General features: G+C 42.0%; 1 protein-coding gene across 3 annotated transcripts in view; it reads left to right on the plus strand.

Moving 5' to 3' along the window:
- ANTXR1 (ANTXR cell adhesion molecule 1) overlaps positions 1-22,317 on the plus strand; it is a 243,333-nt gene that overhangs the window by 116,144 nt on the left and 104,872 nt on the right. Inside the window, exon 13 of one of the 3 annotated variants that reach the window (XM_068565029.1) lies at positions 1,249-2,450. The exons of the other annotated variants lie outside the window; for them this stretch is intronic. Coding sequence (XP_068421130.1) covers positions 1,249-1,305 — 57 coding nt within the window. The 3' untranslated portion in view covers positions 1,306-2,450. Of the gene's footprint in view, positions 1-1,248; positions 2,451-22,317 lie in introns of those variants that run through there. 3 annotated transcript variants of the gene reach the window in all.

Raw genomic sequence — 22,317 nt, forward strand, 5'->3', positions numbered from 1 at the left:
CGTCTCTGGATCCTTCGTGGCACGTAGCATTCATCTCTGACTACACATAAGATCACCTGGAGAGCTTTTAAAAAATATGGTTGCCCTGACCTCATGCCAGACCAGTTGAAACAAAGTCTCTGGAGTGGGCCCCAGCTTTGGTGAATTCATGGCCCCCTTGGGAGGGTCTTTTGTGCAGCTATGGCTGGGAACCCTTCAGCCCGTGTAGTGGCTCCCACGGTCAGTGATTTGGAGCCCAGCCCCTCAGAGGGCAGTCGGGGCTTGGTTAGCTCATATACAGATCTCAACCCCTAATATGAACATTTCTGAAAGAATCTTTCTCTGAATATTCAGTTTCTATAACCAAATGCACTTTTCCCATGAGCTCACTCTAGAGACAAATGTGTTTTGGCCTGATGGTCAGCTTAGGCAGATCCCTTGGTCACTTCCTGGCTGGCCTTTGGAGGGCATGTCGTTAGAACCCCTCAGTGACTGGGGTTTGTGTCCTTAACACCATCCAGGTGGATGAGAGAGAACAGGCAGGCCCTGGAGCCAGACAAAGGAAAAATGAGTTGTCTCACAAAGGAGCAGGAGGCCAGGCCTCACAATGGACAGCACACCTTCCCAGCTCCCCTGCCTTCCCCTACACACACACACACACACACACACACACACACACACTTTCCATCCTATGTTAGGAACCAACCAGTTTTCTTGAAAGCAGGGTAAGCCAGTGCAATGGGTACAGACAATGGAAAAGTTTTACTGGACCAACGTAAGAGACTAGGGTTGTCACAGAGACCTGTCACCACTGAGAAATGTCTGTGTCTCAGGCATGCCTCAGTGGAATGTCAAATCTGGAGACCAAATATGAAAACTGGATTCAAGACCAGTGAAATTTCTCCAAGCATGCCCTGCCTGATTCTTTTAGAAATTGACCCTTTTGGAAACTGCCAACCTGCAGGAAATGATTAAAATACCCCAAATCTAATAACTCCATTCCAGATTCCTCCCTGCTTTTGAATGATCCAACAGTTTGGGCCTGTATTTCTCATTATATCTGACCAGACCAGAGAAACAGCTATGCCCCGAGGCCGCAAGGGCAGGGAAGTGGGAAGGGGAAATATCTTGGGGCCAAGCCTGTGGTGTGACCGAAGCAGGACTACAAATTTAAGTTCTGGACCTCTAAGCCAGGAAGAAAGGTTGTCCTCACTAATGTACCCCAAAAGGAAAAGAACTCCTGGTAAAGTCCCTCTTGTGTCTTCCCAGCTCTCTCCAACCTGCACTTATGTCTCCCATCTCCTTCATCTGAGTGCAAGTCACTAAGTTTTCTGCTCGACTGACCCTTGACTGGCACCACCTCATAACATCTTCTGCGTTATTGCCCTGTCGCTTGAGAATGCTGCATGTCTACAACAAAATTATAAGCACCCTAAGATTTGAGATCCAGGTCCATTCACTCATTTATTCAACAAGTATTCACTGATTACGCACAATGTGCCGGATAGGCACTGCCCTGGGTGCTCGGGATACATCAGGACACAACAGACAAAAATCTCTTATCTCGCAGGGATGCGGGGAGAGAAGGCAGACAGTGAACAATGGACGTAACAAATGAATCGCACACTATGTTAAGAAATAATATAGGCTGTAGGAAAAATAGAGCAGAGTAAGAGGTACTGCTTGAGTGAGTGAGTTCAAATTTTAAATAGAGATACATTGAGAAGGTGGCATTTGAATAGAGACTTTGAAGTTAACTGTGAGGCACCTGGGGAAAGAACACGCCAAACGCTGAGCCCCAGTGCTCAGAGCACACAAACCAGGGTCACCTGGTGTGTACAAGGAAGAAAGTGGTCGGTCACTGGAAGAGAGCGAGTGAGGCGTGCAGTAGGCGGTGAGGTTATGGGGATGGAGAGTGGAGGGTCTTGTGAGAACTTCAGCTTTTGCAGAGGCACAACGCAATCTGACTTACACTTGAAAGATCACTCGGCTGCTGGAACAGCCCGTGGAAAGACAAGGATGGAAGGACCATGACTAGTTGGGAGGGTTATGGCAATATTTCAGGCAAAAGTGATGATGGTGGCTTGACTCAGAAGGGAGCAGTGGCAATGAGAGAAGAGGTCAGAGTCAGATGTGTCTTAAAGGCAAAGCTAACCTATTTCCCAAGTATTAGACATAGGGCTTGAGAGGAGAGGAATCAAGAATGGCCCCAAGGTGCAGCCACTATGGAAAATAGTATGGAGATCCTGTAAAGAACTAAAAATAGAGTCGCCATATGATCCAGCAATCCCACTCCTGGGTATATACCCAGGTATATACCTGGAGAAAACCATACTTCGAAAAGATACATGCAGCCCACATGTTCATAGCAGCACTATTTACAATAGTCAAGACATGGAAGCAACCTAAACCTAAATGTCCATCGAGAGATGAATGGATAAAGAAGATGTGAGATATATATATATATAGATAGATAGATATATATAGATATATAGATATATATATAGATATATATGCAATGGAATATTACTCATCTGTAAAAAGAACGAAGTAATACCATTTGCAGCAACATGGATGGACCTAGAGATTATCATACTAAGTGAAGGAAGTCAGAAAGAAAAAGACAAATGCCATATGATATCACTTACATGTGGAATCTAAAATATGGTACAAATGAATTTACTTACAAAACAGAAACAGACTCACAGACATAGAAAACAAATTTATGGTTACCAAAGGGGAAAGGGGGCGGGAGGGGTAAATTAGGAGTTTGGGATTAGCAGGTACAAACTACTGTATATAAAATAGATAAATAACAAGGTCCTACTGTATAGCATAGGGAACTAAATTCAATATCCTATAATAAATCATAATGGAAAAGCATATGAAAAAGAAGATATATATATATATATATATATATATATATGGTACTGAATCACTGTGCTGTACACCAGAAACTAATACAACATTGTAAATCAACTATACTTTAATAAAAAATTTAAAAAAAATAATGACCCCAAGGGCTTTGGCCTAAGTAATTGAAAGGATGGAGTTGCCCTCAGTTGACAGGAAGACTGAAAGGGGAGAAGATTTGAGGCAGAGGGGGAATTGGGAGATCAGTTTTGCTGTCGACCAGTTGTGCAACCTTGACCGAGTTATTTAGCTCCTAGGTGCCTCAATTTCCTAATCTGTAAAGTTAGAAAAATAATAATTTACATCTCTTAACAGTATTGTGAGTATTAAATGAAATGATTATGTAAAGTGCTTGGCGGAAGGCCTGGCCAGTAGTAAGTGCTCAATAAATGTTAATTGGTATTATAGTGGAAGCTTAGTCAAAATTACTGACCTAATTGGAGATTCTTCCCAGAGAGTCGGCTCCCCCCTTCAGAGTTCCTTATAACAGAAGGACATTTCTGACACAAGATATATTCCTGTGAGTACGTGTTTGTCACTCGACCAAGCCCAGGTGATTGAAAGGGGACAGACAAGCCAAAATCATCCAGAGAAGAGGACCTATATTCAAATATTCAATCCCAATCCCCAACAGGTCCTACACAGAAGCTCAAATTAAAAAGACTAAAGCCACCACTGGGCAAAATAGAGATGCAGGTGGGGTGTGTGGTAATCCAGAATATGAAGTAAGGTCTTGGACTTGCCTTTGTTTCTTGGGCAGCTGGTTTGGAGGACAAGGTTTTTAGATCAAAAACTATCCCCTGGGCCTGAGTAAAGGGTTAGACTTGTCAGTACCAGTCTCAGCCTGCCCAGTCCATCACCTGGAACCAAAAATAATTTTAAAATATGTAGTTGAGCCTCTTTTTTTCTTGCTTTATTTGGTGCCCATTTGGACAACCATGTCACAAGTTTTCAAGACCTGCAATGAATAACTGTTGCCTCTGCCAGGAGCAGAAATTCCATGAAGTTTTACAGGAAAGAGATTTTTCCATCCAAGAGCTAAAAGATTCCTATACTAATGGTAAACTTTGTTGAGCTCCATGACTATAGAAAATGGTCAAACATCCAAAGCCCTCTCTTCCCGGCATATTAAACACATCCCACCTCTAGAGTCTTCACTGGCCTCCTTTTTCTTCTCCAACTCTGGCAATAGGTGGAGAAAGTCACTAATATGGTGCTGCTCTAAGGGAAATAGAAAAAAGAAGTCTGTCCTTTTGAGAACAAAGCAAGTAAATGTAGGACCTTAAGGAACTTTTCATGAAAGGTTGTCTTCTTCTGGATAAGTACCTTAAAATTCTATAATTTCCCACCCAAAGTGTACAAAAATCAGAGAATCATTCAACAAGTATTTCTCAAACCCCTCCCGTGTCTCCAGTGCTCCATTTACATTTTACAAGTCGCCGTCCCTAAGGAGCTTAAAATCCAGCTTGGGAAATGAGTCCAACAAGCACACGAAAGAGTATGTAGCAAAGACCAAGATTGTGGAAGCCAGGTGTATAAATGCTATAGGATTTCAGAGAGGAGAAGAAGGGGTGAATCCAGGAAGAGTCACAAGGGCTTCGTGGAGGCGATAAAACCCAACTGGTGATTTGAAAAACGATAACAGGTAAGAAGTGGGAAGGGGCCCTCCCCTAAAGAGAAACCAACCTGAGCAAGGTCTAGATATGGCTATGACCATAGTTTGTTCATGGTCCTTCCCAGGAACCATGATTGTTTTCTTCCTTTCCTCTCATTTTGTATCAGTTTCTGGTGCCTTCTAATTGGGGGCCATTTCTCAGGTTGGCAACTACTCTCCTAGGATGTACACTCCACACCCTTGATTACCTGGTGTGTAGCAGTGAGGCCCAGCTGATGCTCCTCCCTATTAACTGTGATAGGATTCGATTTGTGTTGGTTTCCAGGCTGGAGAATCACAATCTTTAAAGAAAGAAAAGAGACCTGAAGTTAGACGTTGAATCTAAAATCAACGCTAACTCAGTGGAGAGCCTCTCTTTCCTCCTGATTTATATGCATACCAGCCTGACTACAAACAGTAACAAGGTTGAGTAAATTTGAGAGGACCCATGGCAAGTCCTATTCAGAGAAATTCTTTTTGAATGAAAATAAAAATGCAACAAACTCAGTCCTAAGGCATCAAAACAAGAACAACTGCTCTGTGATTGCAGTATAATGGAAGAATTAAGTATATAGGATGTTGAGTCAAAAATCCTAATTTCAAATCCTAGCCCTTCCACTTTCTAGAATGATCTCAGGCAAGTTAACCTGAGCCTGTCTCAGAGGCTGTCCTGCACGGCTGTTGTAAAGATTAAAAAGGGCCTTGAGGTACATGGTAGTCTGTCAAAGAATGACAGCTGTGTATTAGTTTACTGACGTTCTCTTTCCTTGCCAAGTAAAAATCTAATGGACTGTCTCATTACAAGGTTTGCTGTTCATTATAAACAGGCTATTTTCCCCTGATTAAGAAGTATGCTTCCTTCTGAGTCCATGATAAGCCTGTATTTTAGAAACAGGCTGGGAAAAACTTTGAAGATGTTGGTTGCATGATAGTGAGGGAAAACAGCACCAGTAAATTAGATCTGGTGATAAGTCAAACTGGGTTAGGCTGCAGTTTCTTCACTATTTTTTTTGTATAGTTGATTTATAATATTGTGTTAGTTCAAGCGTACAGCAAAGTGATGTAGTTTTATATATATATATTCTTTTTCGGATTCTTTTCCATTATAGGTTATTACAAGATATTGAATATAGTTCCCTGTGCTCTACAGTAAATCCTTGTTGCTATACAGTAAATCCTTGTCTATTTTATAAACAGAGGTGTGTATCTGTTACTCTTCAGTATTTTTGAAAAAAAAAAACTTTTCTCAGTAAATGGATCTAGGAGTAACATAAGGGGAATATTTAGACTATTTAGAAGAATTAATCAAAACAAGTACTTACTAAAGTTGATGCATTATTACCACATAGAAAATTTCTATTATTATTTAAAATATTCTATCACGGCCAGCATGTTTGGACTTATTTTGTCAAAGGAGGTACCTTTTCATGCAGATGAGATCTGCAACCTCAGAAGGGATTTTTCTGACAGATTGGATCCTCCAGTGTCCCCTGAAATAACCATGACTCACTGGGGTTTTGGAGTATGGTTTGACTTCTGTGAGGATTAACATGGTGCCAACTTGTTTCCAGTGGCGTTTTAAGCCACTTTATCCTTCAGATTTCATGAATTGAGACTATTCTTTTCCCAAACTAGTGGTATTTTTCTATCGAGAAAGAGAGAGAAAAAACGTGTGTGTGTGTGTGTGTATGTGTGTGTGTATGTGTGTGTATGACTGTGTATGTGTGTGTGTGTATGTGTGTATGTATGTGTGTGGGGGGGGGGGGCGGAGAGAGAGGGAGAGAGGGCGCTATCTCCACAATGCACAGGATGCCCCCCTCCACCCCTGCCACTACAAAGAACTATCCAAAATGTCAATAGTGCCAAGGCTGAGAAACCCTACAGAATCAGAATTTCATAGGGAAGAGCCCACAATTCTGCATTTTAGTAAACTTGCCAGGTAAATCTTAAACACACAAGACTCTTATCATTATATTTACCTGACATTAATTGTCCTCCAAAGTTTAAAAAATAAAGTCATTAAAACCTATTTAAGAAAAATCATTCACTCTCTAATCCCATTCATTTAAGAATCCCAAGATTTTAAAGTCAGAACCCTCTCTTTTATGTTTCTTCTTTTGGACCCTATCTTCTGGTATAAAAATAGGAATTTGCCTGAAAGGATGATTTTAGCCAAAAATGACCAGTCTGGGGACCACTTTGTGTTGCCAAAGACTGCAAAACTTTCTCTCCAAATGCCCCTCTCCCATATTCCAGGTTGTCTCTGGGTTTCCTCCTCTCAAACTAAGGCCTGCCAGACCAGACTTGCTGCTCTTTGTTTCAGGAAGACAGAGTCCAGCTAACATCAGTATTGTCTGTAACACGTCATGCCTCCCAGTGTCTCGCGAGAAAGTGGGCCTCCAGCTGCCACACAGAGATAGGTTATACATTTGGAAACAACTGGAGACTTAGAGAAAAGAAAGCACAGATGTTGGAAAGAGCCATTGTCTCACAGAAAACAAATTTATGGTTACCAAAGGGGAAAGAGAGGTGGGGGAGGGACAAATTAGGAGGTTGGGATTAACATGTACTCACTACTGTATATAAAATAGATAACCAACAAGGACCTACTGTAGCACAGGGAACTAAACTCAAGATGTTGTAATGACCTATAAGGGAAAAGACTCTGAAAAGGAATGTATATATACACACATACATATATATATATAACTGAATCACTGTGCTGTACACCTAAAACTTCCACAAAATTGTAAATCAACTATACTTCAATTTAAAATTATTTTAATTAAAAATAAAAATAATTTTTTTTAATTTAAAAAGTTTTTAAAAATAAAAAAAAGAGCCATTCTCTCTCATGCACAGTGTAGCCCATACACTCCTAGAGGAAAAACAGACTGTCTCATTCACTATTGCAACCCAGCACCTGGCATAATGCCTGCACATAGTCATTACTCAGTAGATAGCTGGTGATTGAATGAGTGAATGAATGGACTCAATCAAGGGTCACACTGAGCCCATGATTGTACCTGCTGGTAGGAGAGGAAGGGAGCCAGAATGAGGTAGGATTAGAATAGGGGCACCCAGCTGGTTGGAGGGTAGGCCTCCAAAGAGGACGACCACCAATCCAATATGCATATCCAAGGAACATGGGGAGCTTGAGCATGAATTAAGAGGACCAAATCTGCCAGATGAGAGACCACAACCAGTGAACCAGGCAGGGCAAAAGTCATAGGCCTCTTTAGAGCAGCGCTAACTCCACAAGAGCAGACCTGGAGAAGGGGGTCTAGAAATAGCCCACTCAACTGGATCAAGATTCAGGACAGGCGCTGGCCCCTGAGAGTCTACAGCACAAGGCTGGAAGGCAAGCAGAACCATAGAGACTGATATGGAATCTAAGTAACTATATTTGCTAAAAGTCCAAGGAAAACAAAGATATAATACATGAGAAACAGACAAGTACTCCAAGGATTTGCAATTTAACGTGATAAGTTCTTTAATCGAGAAACGAACAACGCCTAGTGATACCAGGAAGTGGAGTGTCTGGGGAATCAAAGAAGGATTCACAAGAGAGATAATAACTGAACTGGGCCAGGAAGAAAGAGTAGGGATTTACTCAGGGTATGGCCTGGGTAAAGGCGTGTTTGGGGCCAGTGGGGCTGTGATTGGTTGGGATGGGGTATTAGGAGAGAAAGCAGAGACAAAACAATTGGGACCAGTTGGAAAGCCTTCCTTAGCTGCTATATTTTGGAGTTGCTTTAATATTTAATTTAAGTATAATACAGGATGCAGTTTTGATGTTGAATTCCAGTATCTCCTCATTCAGGAAATAAACATCTTTCATCTTCAAAAAAAGAACCTAGATAACTAGAGAAAAGCTGTGACATGGGGAACAGTGGCATGCCCTGAGTTCACCCTGGAATACCAGAAACTTAGGCTATGGCAGCTCAAATAATCTGGATGCCGCCAGCCAAGGCTGAGGTTGCACAGACAGCCTTGATCATGGCTAGCTCAGAAGGGAATGTGCTAGAGCCCACAGATGAATGCTACAGTGGCTGTAGCTAAGAGGCTTCGGACAGAGGGCAGGGACCACCTTCCAACACTGTCTACAGAGTTCTGTTCTAGGCGACTTCCTGGGGGTCCATTTTCTAAGTCAGTTCAATTCTGTTACTAATTGCTTTGAAGTAACTTAGGAAAATGTAAATCCAGCCTAGGTTTATAGTCATATAAGTATCTAGGTAAACAGACCGTTGGCATGACTGCCCTTGCCAAAATTTCTTGAATTTCACCAGCCTAGTAGGGAATGAATCCAGTAGCCTGTGCTGAGTGGCAATCTCGCCTTCCAACATAATAAAAAAATTATTGCTCACTCTTCAGAGAAAGTAAAAATCAGAGAAGACTTCTTTCTTCTATTTCTTTTCCAAGGTAAACAAAATAGTCCATCAATCAAAATAGGTAGCTATCTTTGGAGTAGCTAATTCATACCAGCAGCTATAAGCATGTGGGCCTCTTCATTAAGGAAAGAAGCGTAGAGAAGCAGTTGCTGGTCGTAAACGGGGCCAAAGATCAAGACTAACGTGAATTGAAATAGCACTGTGGGCAAAGTGATAGGGACTCAAAGAAGAACAGCCTTGCTTGCCCTCCAGAAGCCTACAACGTAGTTACCGAGGCAGAATACATACTCCAAGAGGTAAATATATATATTTGGGAGTGCAAAAGGCAAATATCACAGGGCACCCAGAAATTCTTCGTCTATTCCAAAGACTCGTGAGCCTCCACCCAGGCCTGTGCATAAGTAAATTGACACAAGCACTGCACACTTTGGGGAGAGTCCGCTTAATGGGCTTAGTGGGTTACTTCTCAGTTACGCTAAGAAGGCATTCACCTCTTCCTGCAAAAGGGAGCTGGACAGATCATTTTAGAAATTCAAGGATAACATGTAGGCAGCTCATTATTTACTCAGCCCAAAAACTCTGTCCCTTAAGACAAAAACTCTGTCTTTCCCCCAACAAGACCCTCCCCAAACTGTTTCTCAATTACAGGAAACAACCCTTGGAGAAGACAAGTCCCTTCCAAACAACCAGTGGAGAAGGGCAGGACCAGGGCCCGCACCCTGACATTACCTATAGATTTCTTCACCCTAACATCATTCCACTTCCTGTCCAACTCACTCCCACACCCATCTCTCTCCTTCCTCATTCAACCACCGTCTCTTCACAGACGGTGAAGAATTCTTATCCCGGAAGAATAAGGGGAGACTGGATTGGAGGTGAAATAGGAGACTGACCTTGCAGAGAGTTTGAATGACAGAAAATGGAGGCTGGGCTATGGAAAGCCATTCAAAGGAAGCACAAAGCAATATTTTTCGAAGACTTTGGGATCAGATCAATGTGGCAAAAATCCCAGCCCTTAAATAGCTGGCAGAGGTCCTAGTACACAGTAGATACCCAATTTTAGTTTCCTTGCACTGATGTTATAGGCTCTCTAAGAATCAGTGCAGTGACACGGTTCCCAAAGAGACTCTGACTTCTGGTTGAATTAACAGAAGTATGGTATCTGAGACTAAGGAAGTGATGGAACCTTTCAACTTGGTGAAGGTAAAATCTCCTTTCAAGTATGATATTAAATAGTAAGGACACTTCAAAGGAAAACCTTGAAAAACTGAATATGTGAAAAAAGTTTACCAAATATGGTAGATCAGATAGAAGAATAGAATTGAGACTCTTTAGCCTGAAGACATGACGAAAGACTTGATGGCCATTTTTATTTGAAGGGCTGTCCTGAGGTGCATCTGCTTTTATTACACAATAAAATACAACATCTACACAGATCTAAATAAAAATAAATAATAAATAATATAAAGTAATAAATATACAATAAAAATAAAATAATAATAATAAATCTGAAAATACAGTATCTATACAGAGCTAAGGAGTAGAATAGGTTGTTAGACAGTTTGTGTTTCAGTTTTTTAAAAGGTCCTTCTAATTGGATGCTACAAACAGGTGGAAATGAGCTCCCTGTTGTATTCAAGTTGTACTCAAGTCCAGGCAACTAGACAAGTTGGCAGAATTACATAAAGGCCATTCATGCATCAGATAGGCAATTGGACTGGAAAAGCTTTCAGACTCCTTCCAACGCTGAGAGTCTGAAACTCTAGAACTACAAGTAAGCTAGTGAAAGAGTAAGGAAAACATTAGCAGTCCTATACAGTGTAACAAATGAGTTTGGCTTTTATATTTTGAAAATAAATATGAGAGCCTCTTGTTGGTGACACTGGAGACTGCAGTTCAAACTAGCCAACACCCCCCTAATACAAATGAGATTATATTTCAGACTAAAGTGAACTTAAAGCTCCTCCCAAGAACAATTTGTGTTCAAATAACCTCAAACACACCCTCTCATTTACAGGCAATTGATACACTAGTCACAAATCATTCTCATCTATTTATTAGGTAGTCTCAGTAGAGCCATACATAATTCAAGGTCTTTTTTTATGATATCCTAGTATTTTTTTATTATTATTAACAAGATGACCTTTGGTTTCTTGTACGGTCATTAGAAAGGAGGGCAAAAGACTACAGGAATATCAGAATGCCAAACTCAGATGTCATGCTGTTTATGAACTGAAATAAAAATAGTTTGGCAGCACCTCTATTTTGATAACGCTTGTATGCATAAAAACCTTTTCAAATATGTTTTGGAGGATTGAGCTGATTTGTTTTTCTTGGATATTTGAGGAATTGGCTTTCAATACTTTTATCTCAAAGCATTTTAAAGGATATTTGCCCTAAGTTTGAAATTTCCTTGTTTTGAGAGTAAATGAGGGGATAAAAAGGATTTTTCTGAATCTGTGCTTCAGGAAGCTCTGAGATAAGCACGTAATAAGATGGTAATATTTATTTTTAGAAATAAAAGTTAAACCCAAATACTAATCCATAACCAAGATAAATATAAAGGACCAAACTCAGCAGTTAAAAAACACAAGCTTGATAGACTGGATGCTCAGATATCAAGCAATCAAGCTTCTTTGAATATAAAATAAGAATTCCTAGTCTCTGAATAAGAAACTGAGAGAAAATGCATGCCCTCAGTATACGAGCTTTAGTGAAATGACCAGTATGTGCATTTATGCCTGCTCTTGGGTCATTGGGGCTATTCCAAAGGGTTGAGTCTTTGGGGTTGAGCATTCTGGATTCACAAATCCAGTCGTGAAAGGCACAATTGCAGGAAGACGTGCACAGTTTAAAGAGGATCCAAAAGTGTGTGCGTGTGGAGAGAAAGAGAAAAGGGTGGAGGTGCTGGGGCAGGAAGAGAGGGAGGACAGATTAATAATTTGGGAAATACGACCATATCGCAGAGAAAGCCTGAGAGCATCTTCTGTCTGCCAACCCTAAAATAATGCCAGCTCTTTAAATGATCCAAATTTGGCAAAAATCAGTGAACTAGGCTATCACAGAACTGGAGGAGACAGCAACCAAACCCAGGCCACATTGTCTTGGTTGGGAGACTACAGTCAACAGTGCACCAAATCACAAGCTCTCTCCGGGTCCTTACACATGTCTTCTGATCAGGATATTATTGGGGATGTGATTTACATTGTTTGCACTCCCAAAGAGCAGACAAACTCTTTCCTCTGCTCCCTACAGAATGACAAGGTCCCACCAGGGTATGTGAGCGCCATTCCTTTTGCAAAGCAGCCAATTTCTCACCTGTTCATTAGGGCAGCAAGGAGATTCAAAGGTCAGTGATTTAATTTACAGCTCCCCAAAATAAGAGTCTGTGCCACAAGCAATACGTAACTAGCATTCCTTTGTTGTAACTGTGGTTGCTAGAACAGATGTTAGTTTAGCCAGTGCCCAAAGCAGTGGGCTTAATATTTTGTTTCATTTATTTAAAAAATTAAAAAGCACTTGAATAATTGGCAACTAAAATATTCCTGGGTTTCTTTTACGTACCATCCAGCATCGGGAAAACTGCTTCATTTGCAGGCCAAGGAAGCATGAAAGGTACAGCTAAGGCAATTTTATTTTATCTGCATTGCCCAAATTCATGGACTTAGAAGAGGTAGCTTAAAAGCTCAAGGCTTTAAAGATTGTATGTAAAAGATGCAGACTCACCGAAATAAATATCTGCCAAAGGCTGTTCATGATAGAGTCCAATCTGGCAACCTCGGTTGACCTTTAGCTGTCGGCCTTAAAATTCATGAATGCAAAGTTTAGATCCCTAACAGATTAAAATATTTGATGATGAGCCAGTATTTGTATTCCATAATTCCTCGCTCTAAATAAAGGTATGTTCATCCTTACTCTGTGCCTTTGATCAAATTTCACTTTTCTCCTGGAATGCCCTCTCCTCTCCACCTACCCAAATTTCACCATGGCTACAAGGCCTGCCAAGTGCTGCCTGGACCTGCCCCAGGTTGCTTCACTGATCTTGGCAAGCCTCCTGAATTCCCTCTGCTCTAAGCTCAAGCACTGTGGTTTATAACATCATTTAGAGATTAACTGCACATAATGCGTGCTGCTCTTTGAGTAAACTCTGTGAATCAGTCCTGACTTTCTAACTGGACGGTGATAACATCTTCCAGGATTGTAGGCTGACTTTGTTCATCTTTCTGTGTCTCCTACTGATGATCATGTGTCAGAAACTCAGTAGAAAATGATTTTTTGGTTTCCTGATACCCTATTATGCAGGTTAGAGACATTGTTTTAAGGACTAGATCATCACGGTCACCAGTAGTAAGCGTCTATCTCTGGACAGTGCCACCCAATCATAAACATGGCTTCCACCTTTCCAAGTTCATAATCTAAAGCAACAGCTAACAGTATAGAGACAGTATGCCTGCTTACAGATAATAGATAATAATGATGCTAACATATGAAGTATGATCAATAAGACCAATTGAGCATATGCATTAAATAAATAGTTACATTAAAGGCAAGTAGACAAGTCCCTGTAGCTAATGGAACAAAAAACGAAAAAGAGAAATTAGTCTTTCGCTTCCAATGTCATAGTATTTGAACATTACTGAGTAACTTTCTCTGTAATCCTATTTCAACAGCCCACTCACAGGAACTAAGGCATTCTGAGTACTTATGAGTTACATCTTGTCTGCATTATTCTCTAAAAACTGGTTTTGATTAACAAGCTCTATGCATTTTATGGAAAGGAAAGTGCTGAATGAATCCAAGACCTACTTATTATCACCCTCACCATTGCGAGTGACTTGAAATGTCTCTATTGGGTCAGGGCGACAAGAGGATGCTGGAAAATCTTGATACAGAGTGTCCTGCCATGATAAGGACCTCAAAGCTTGAGTGTGTAGGAGTGTGGCGTCAGTCTTCCCCTTCACTGCGTACTAATGATGGCTTATCTAAGTCCTTCTGGTATTATTTTTATAAGGCAAAAAGTAATAAGATGTATAGCAAACTAGAATTGACACATCCAAATTATTACTGCTCCTTCAAAATATTTACCTTGGAAAGCTGTATACTTAAGAACGCTGTCAAAATTTCAGCTATCTTCTGCACCCCTGCTCTGAAATTGCCATGACTTTGAAGGCACAGTATTTGAATATCCTCAGTCGGGGAATTAGGGAAACATCATCAACATTTGATATCAAAACAACTCCAAAAGTTGTGGGAACCAGGTCTGGTGAATGGTGGGTTATCAAGCTGGGAACCTCACTGATAAAAAACAAAGCATGACTTAGAAGATATCAGATTTACTTTCTGTGGCCTATGAATTGGTTTCAGAAACACTTCCAAGGGAGGTGTTTCAGAATTCCTTTGAGCACAGGTTGAATCATTGGAGAGTCTCCAGCATCCAAAGCCACCAGTTTGGAGGGAATTAGATTCATTTGGGTGTGGGAGTGCTACTATATTCACTACATGTACAGCCTCATTACTTTATAGCCCTGCTTTTGAAAAAGACTTCCACAAGGGCTTAGGTAATTCTCACCTAATATGTTTTCTATACTGCCTACTTCGTGGGTTAAGGAATCCAATATCCTCAGTGCCTATCACTCTTATTGCCATTTCTAGCCCAGATTACCTCTCAGGTAGCAAGAATAAATCATCATATTTGATTATGTTTTACCCTCATTAATGTTTGATCAACTTTAATGGAAGCTATTAAATTTACCATTGGAAAACTCACTTGGATTTCCCTTTCCTTGACATTGCGATGGCAACCTGAGGGCCTGTGGTTTCCCAAATATGTAACCTGGGACCACCTACCAACACCATAGCTCAGTCACAGTTGCAAGAGGTTGTTCACAGGAATCAAATTTATTTACCTGAGCCAAGTCTGGACACATCACCAAGAACATGGCTTGGGCATAGAAGCAAGGGAAGAATGGAAAGGAAAGTCACAGTTATTGAAGGAGGACTGGGCCAGGATCTTTACGTACCTTATCCTATGTAACAGCAGATCAATCCTGGGAAGTAGGAGTTATCTCGATTTCATATATGTTGAGAAAAGGAAGTTTAAGAGAGAGGTTGGGTACGTTGCCTAAAGTCCACATATCAATTAGTGGAAGAATTAGGACTTAAATTTAAATTTTACTGAGTCCAGAAATTGAGTTATTTGTAGCGAGGTGGATGGACCTAGAGACTGTCATACAGAGTGAAGTAAGTCAGAAAGAGAAAAACAAATACCGTATGCTAACACATATATATGGAATCTAAAAAAAAAAAAAAAAAGATTCTGAAGAACCTAGGGGCAGGATGGGAATAAAGTCGCAGACCTACTAGAGAATGGACTCGAGGACACGGGGAGGGGGAAGGGTAAGCTGGGACGAAGTGAGAGAGTGGCTTGGACATATATACACTACCAAATGTAAGATAGATAGCTAGTGGGAAGCAGCCGCATAGCACAGGGAGATCAGCTCAGTGCTTTGTGACCACCTAGAGGGGTGGGATAGGGAGGGTGGGAGGGAGACGCAAGAGGGAGGACATATGGGGATATATGTATATGTATGGCTGATTCACTTTGTTATAAAGCAGAAACTAACACACCATTGTAAAGCAATTATACTCCAATAAAGATGTTAAAAAACAAAAACAAAAACAAAATTTTACTGAGTCCAAAGCCCAAGCTCTTTGCAGCGAGGCTGGTGAGCTATTTCCAGTGACGGGACCATGGAGGGGGTGGTGAGCAGCCTGGGGCAACATTGGCGCCTGTGCCATTTCTGCCCCCCACGAGCTGTGGAAGGCATTAATCTGCCAAACCATCATTTCCCTCAGTCTAATAAATACTTGAGGGACAAGTCCTTTTATGTTTGAAACATTGTATTACATCTCAAAGTCACAAAGATGAGTAAAGTCAAATATATGTCCTCCAGGGGCTTATAGTTCAGTGCGAGACACATAATGATATAATATCTATAATATACAGGAGAGGCTAAGCTAGAGATATAAGATAAAATGAGAGCCCAAACTCAGAGCTCAGTGGTAGCATTTGCTTGTCTGTGTTCCCCACGCAACTACAAGGTGTATGATTAGAGAGACCGTGTCCATCTTTACACCAGTGCTTGTAGAGGGCCTGGCACATAGTAGGTGTTCAATAAACATGTAAGGTATAAATGCACTGGGTGGTGCCTGAGCTAAGACTTGAAAGATGAAAAACAGTTGCCCAAGCAATGAAAGGAAGAAAGGGTGTTTCAGGAAGAAGAACATGAGAGAGCAGTGAGGTGTATACAGGGAACTTACACGTGGTTGAGTTTCGTCAAAGCACAAAGTGTAAGGAAGGAGGTGGTGAGAGAGGAGGTTGGAGAAAAGAGAGGCTTAGTTGTGAAGGGCCTTGAGCTAAGGACTCTTGGACTGAGGGATCCATAAATGGATTCTGGGGATTTGATGGACCCCCTCCTCCAAAATTATAATCAAAATTAGTGAGCTTGTGTATAAGCGTGAATGTGTACTTTTCTGAGGAAGGGATGTATCACTTTCATCAAATTCTCCAGTATTAAGAACTCTGGACAATGAAGAGATGTTGAAGAGTTCATGGGTGGGCAGAGCTGTCATAATAACATTTTAGGTCGATGACTCTAGACGCAGTGGTAGAGGATGGAATTTGGCTAACAAGGATGGTGGTGGAGGAAGCAGTGAAGCAATAACTACAACTGGCCAGAAAAAAAAAATTCTAAACCTAATCAAGTATTGGAGAAGGAGTAGGCAAGGGCAGATTCAAGAAGTCCTTAGGTGGTCAAAGGAGCAGATGTGCTGATAGGATGGTGTGACCCTCAGGTAGGGGAGAGAGGGAGAAAAAGAAAACTGAGATGGACTTCCAGATCTCCCACTTGGATTGACAGGTCGTACCATTGAATGAGGGGAAGAGAACGAACAGTTTCGAAGGGGAAAACAGTGAGCTCAGTTGGAACTGTTGAGTTTGCCATGTCAGTAGGACCTACCAGACAGTGGAATGACCCTGACTATGACCCTGAAGCATAAGGAGAGATCTAGGCTAGAGATAAAGAGTTGAGTCATCAATATCTAGATGAGAGTTCAAACTGTGAAAGGAAAGGAGACAGCCCATGTTTAGAAAGTTTTAGAAAGAGTTTTAGAAAGAAAAACAGCAAGGGACCAAGAATGCATCCATGGGTCTTACAACATGGTTAGCATATTGAATGCCACCGAATTGTATACAACAAATGGTTAAAATGACAAATGTTATGTGTATATATATTTTACCATAATTTTTTAAAGGGAAAGAAAAGTAGACCCTCAGGCACAATAAAAAGTATATACCTTTCTTAAAAAAATGGATCCATGTGGCATACTGACATTTAAGGGACTGCATACAAGGAAAAGCCCATGAGGAGGTGGGCAAGGAATAATCAGAGAGAGGAGGAAGGAGGCTGAGGAGAACACTGCCACAGATGCCAGGGCAATAGAATTCCAAGAAAATGCAGGGTGGGATGGGCGGAGAAGTTAGATAATGGCTAAAGTTACTTCCAGAAATAGCAGTCAGAATATATAAGCTCTGGGAGAGAGAGAGAGAATTTTGGTTTCTGGGCTTGCCCATCCAGAACTTCTCAGCAGCAATAAAATGACTTAAATTTCATCTTTCGAAATAAAACTTGCCTGTACTCTGCCAGTTTTGTCTGGGCAGGAAACAGAGCTCATACCAGCTGCTGAGGATGGTTCGAAATTCCACTTCAGAGCACTGGAATGTGACACCTCCCAAGTGGCAGCCTCTGCCCAGGGAGGGAGCAAAGCTGCCTGGAGTGGAGGGTGAGGGGGTGCAGCAGGGGGTCCAGAGCCCTCCAGCCTCCCTGGGAGGAACTGACACTCCTCTGCCTGCTCACAGGTTCTCCCATCTGAGCAGGAAAAGTCAGCATGTCCCTGGTCCCTTCGTCTCTGTCTGCACATCTCCCTCTCACCCAGATGGCCTCTTGGGTATTTAGAACAAGCAAGTGGCCATGAGATCACAAGGTCGTGGACCAGAACTGCCCCTAGTGGAAGGACCTCTTTCCCTTGAGTGGTTTTCGACAGCGCCTCAAAGACAATCTCACTCAATACCAGAGGAAGAGGGACAGGATATATGGAAACCTCAGTATTGCCTTTGTTGTTGCGGACTGGAGACTAAGGCTGAGTGTGGCAGCAAATGGGCTGGAAACTGAAGCCCAGGATGAAATAGCTTTGCCAGCCTCGTCGCGGGCATGGGGCCTGTCCGGGGAAGACGCACAGCCAGGGGCAGAGTTACGGGAATGCTGTGCTCTGGCCTTGTTTACTGAATGAGTAAAGGGGAAGAAAGGCCTGGAGTTTTACACACAGCGCCCTCAACGTGGAAGGATACACAGGAGTGGGGAAGGATGCTCTCTCCTTAACTTGGTTAAGATGGTTTTCCAGGCAGAACTGAAGACACTTCATTGGCTACATAATAACCCCATATGCCTGAACGACAAGGAAGAATCCCAGTTCAAACCCAGCTTGGAGATGGGGGATTCCACCAAGTTTCTTTAACTTGAGCTTCCCCCAGTTTCCCATCATTCCTCTCAGTTTGACCCTCCTCCCTTTACCCTGGCCAGCAAGCAGCTAAGGCCTATAAAGAAGTCTCTGAAGCCAGGGGGAACAACAGGCAGGGGCCCACTGGGGGCCTTCCCCCCGTTGTGGGGACAGTTTTTTTTTTTTTCCTTTTCTTTCTGTTTTTTTAAAGATAAAACGTTCAGCGCCAAAAAAAAAAAAAAAAAAAACCGTAAAAAAACCAAGACAGGAAGCAGCAGAGATGCCTGATTCTCTGTTGCCCAGAGGCCTCCCTCTCTCCTGTCACACAAGATCCCTCACCCCCCTGCCGTGCGTCAGAAATCCAAAATCACTAGAAACCTACCATGTGAGAGATGCTTTCATTATTCGTGTTTCCAAATCTATACTCTTGAAAACAATGCCTCCTCATCTTAAAAGATCCCCTCATTTGGTGAGCCGGGGAGAAAGGCATTTTAAAAAGCCATGATGCAGGGATTTGCCTTGCAAGCCAGGCAGCCTTCAGGGAATTTGATCCTAACAAGGAATGACCAGAGGAAGGAGCGGCCCAAGCATCCTGCCCTCGTGTTTAATATTCTGTGTCTGCATGTTCCACCCCAGGCCTCTGTGAGCATCTTACACCTCAGCATTCATAGGAAAAAAGTCGGTCTCTCATGCAGCTGCCTTATGTTTAGTCTTTCAAGTATAGATATTTCTTAAGTGAATTTTTTATAAATCTGACATTAGAGTGTAATGATGAAGTAGAAGGGGGGCAAGGTTCTAAAATCAGACTGTGAAGGTTCAATTCCCAGTTTTGCAACATTAAAATTGAGGACATATAAATATGTCCATAAGTGGTACGGGAAGGGTCTGAATAAGTTACATACCTTCGCTGAGTCTCCTTGTTCCTTACCTTCAAAAAGGGGATAGCAGTTCCTGCAGTAAGACTGCTTTAACAAGTCTCGTTTAATTAAATGAGCTCATGCATAGGTAGCACTTTGCATAGTGCCAGGAATGTAGATAGCACACAATAACAGTCGCTATCGTTAGTAAAATTAGTACAAAGACATCCGTGAAAATGCAAGAGTTTCAGAAGGAGTGACCCTGTAAAATGTCATCCTAAAAGACTGGGAGGAACTGCCGGAGCCTTCCACCTGGGCCTTCGACCTCCAGTCTTCCCCTCCTCAGGTCCATACTCTATGCATTGAAAGCATTTACTTCCCAAGAAACAAGTCCGAACACAGTGCCCCCAGGTTGAAGCCACTCAGGCTCAAGATAGAAGCCATGCCCCTCAGCTTGGGCTCCAACAGTGGGGACCCTGCCTCCTTCACCCCTACACCATGCACTTTGTGTTTGCTTTCTGTGCAGGAATGCCAAGCTCTCCTTCGCCCTGAGGGCGAGGATCCAGTGTCACCTCCTCTGTGATGTGCTAGTTCCAGACACTTAGTTCTTAGTGTTTGCTGAGGGCAGTAACCTGCTGGTTGAACTTGTAGGCTGTGGAACCAAATGGCCCAACTTTGTTAAAAATGTAGTTTATTGAAATATAGTTGATTTACAATGTTAATTTCTGCTATACAGCAAAGTGATTCAGTTATACACATATATACATTCTTTTTCATATTCTTCTCCATTATGGTTTATCACAGGATATTGACTATAGTTCCCTGTGCTATATAGTAGGACCTTATTGTTTATCCATTCTCTATATAATAGTTTGCATCTGCTAATCCTAAACTCCCAATCCATCCCTCCCTCCCCCTTGGCAACCACAAGTCTGTTCTCTGTCTGTGAGTCTGTTTCTGTTTCGTAGATAGGTTCATTTGTGCCATATTTTAGATTCCACATGTAAGTGATATCATATGGTATTTGTCTTTCTCTGTCTGACTAGTATGATAATCTCTAGGTCCATCTATGTTGCTGCAAATGTCATTATTTCATTCTTTATTATGGCTGAATAGTATCCCATTGTATATATGTACCATATCTTCTTTATCCATTCATCTGTCAGTGGACATTTAGGTTGCTTCCATGTCTTACCAAATGGCCCAGCTTTAAATTCTGGTTTCTCCCTGTGACCTTGGGCAAGCTGCTTCTTCTGTCCTTACCTCAGTATTTTTATCTGTAAGATAGGAAAAAAACAATATTATTGAATTCATAAGGTTGTTAATATTAAGTGAACTAACATATGGAAAGCATGTTAGTACATATTTAGAAAGGACAGTCCCTGGCACATAGTAAGTGTTCAGTAAATATGAGCTATACTGATAACAAGTATTATTATCATCACTATCATTATTACTATTGCACCAGAATGTAAACTTTAAGACTCGAGAGACTGTTTGCTTTTTTCACTGCCTGGCACATAAAAGGTGCTGCATGAAACTCACAGATATAGAGAACAAACTAGTGGTTACCAGTGGTGGGTGGGAGACTGGGGAGGGGGGGGGGGGCAACAGAGGGGTAGGGGGAGCGGGAGGTGCAAACTGTTGGGTGTAAGATAGACTCAAGGATGTACTGTACAACATGGGGAATAGAGCTCATATTTTGTTATAACTGCAAATGGAAAGTAACCTTTAAAATTGTATTAGAATTTTTTTTAATTTTTTAAATAAAATAAAAACTATCCAAAAATAAATTAATTAAAGGTGCTGCGTGTACAGCTGTTGAATAACACACAGGCCCCTGAGTGTGGGTAACGGTTGATACATATCCCTCAGCAGACCATGAGCACCTTGGTTCTGTCTAATCCATCCTTACCGCTGAGGTCTGCTCCGTGGGCACTGGACGGACCCTCAGTAAACGTTTGCTGAAGGAATCCATGAATGAGCCTCCTCCGAGGTTGCATGCACATGTTACCCACTTGTAGAACATTAGCTTCATGTCTAAGTTTGTCAAAAATTCATGCCCTTTGTCTGACGGTGACTCTTTTGCACTGGGTGTTTGTATATAACGGTGGTGGAAGATCTTGAAAACCAGGCAGTGCACTGGGGGGCTTTACTGGGGGCTGCATCCAGAGCAAGCGTCAGTCCCTCCAAGAGCTCCTGCCCCACTGCGTTTCCACTCCCCCAGCGTCCCCACTGCACCTTGCCCCTGCTGAGCCCCACGCTGTCCTCCTTCGCTACGGAAGGGAGGACGAGGAAGAGGCAGACCAAGCCTGGTCAGAGATAGGCCGGATGAAGCTTTGTCTGAATTCAGGAAATCTTCCAGAGCTGAAGCTTCCTCTCTCCCCTTGTGGTCCCGGTCCTCCACCCCCACCCACCCCCACTTCACAGGAAAACTGCTTCTTTTTTCCAGAAGGAATTAAAATAATTTTCCCCACAATATATCAGCCTTTCTGCTTCAGTTCCTCTCTCTAGAGTGAAAATAAAATCAGGAGAGGGGAGATTGCATATAATGGGAATAAATGCAGTCCGTAGTCTTTACTAAATTATAACTTAATACTGAAAGACCACTGTTTTATAAGCCTTGCAGTAACCAAACCACTTATTATTCCGACTGCAAACAGATTTATGGTCTGAAATGGCCACCATGTTTGCTGGCCATGAGGAAACAATGGGAGGATGAGTTACAGCTCAGCGTCTGACATGATAGCTTCCATCCCACTTGTCCGGCCATGTCTGCTTACATCTTATAGCTCATTTTCTCCTCACATCAATGCAATGAGGCAGGTGAGGTTCAGTATCTCCATTTTGTGGGCATGGAACGTAGAGACTGAAAGATCAAGAGGGCTGTCCTTGACTAACAGTAAGGTTGGAGAACACACGGGATTTCTTTGTCTCTTCAAGGAGAACATCACTCTCTGCCGTAGCT

The sequence above is a fragment of the Eschrichtius robustus genome, chromosome 15, assembly GCF_028021215.1.
Source record: "Eschrichtius robustus isolate mEscRob2 chromosome 15, mEscRob2.pri, whole genome shotgun sequence".
Classification (NCBI taxonomy): Eukaryota; Metazoa; Chordata; class Mammalia; order Artiodactyla; family Eschrichtiidae; genus Eschrichtius; species Eschrichtius robustus.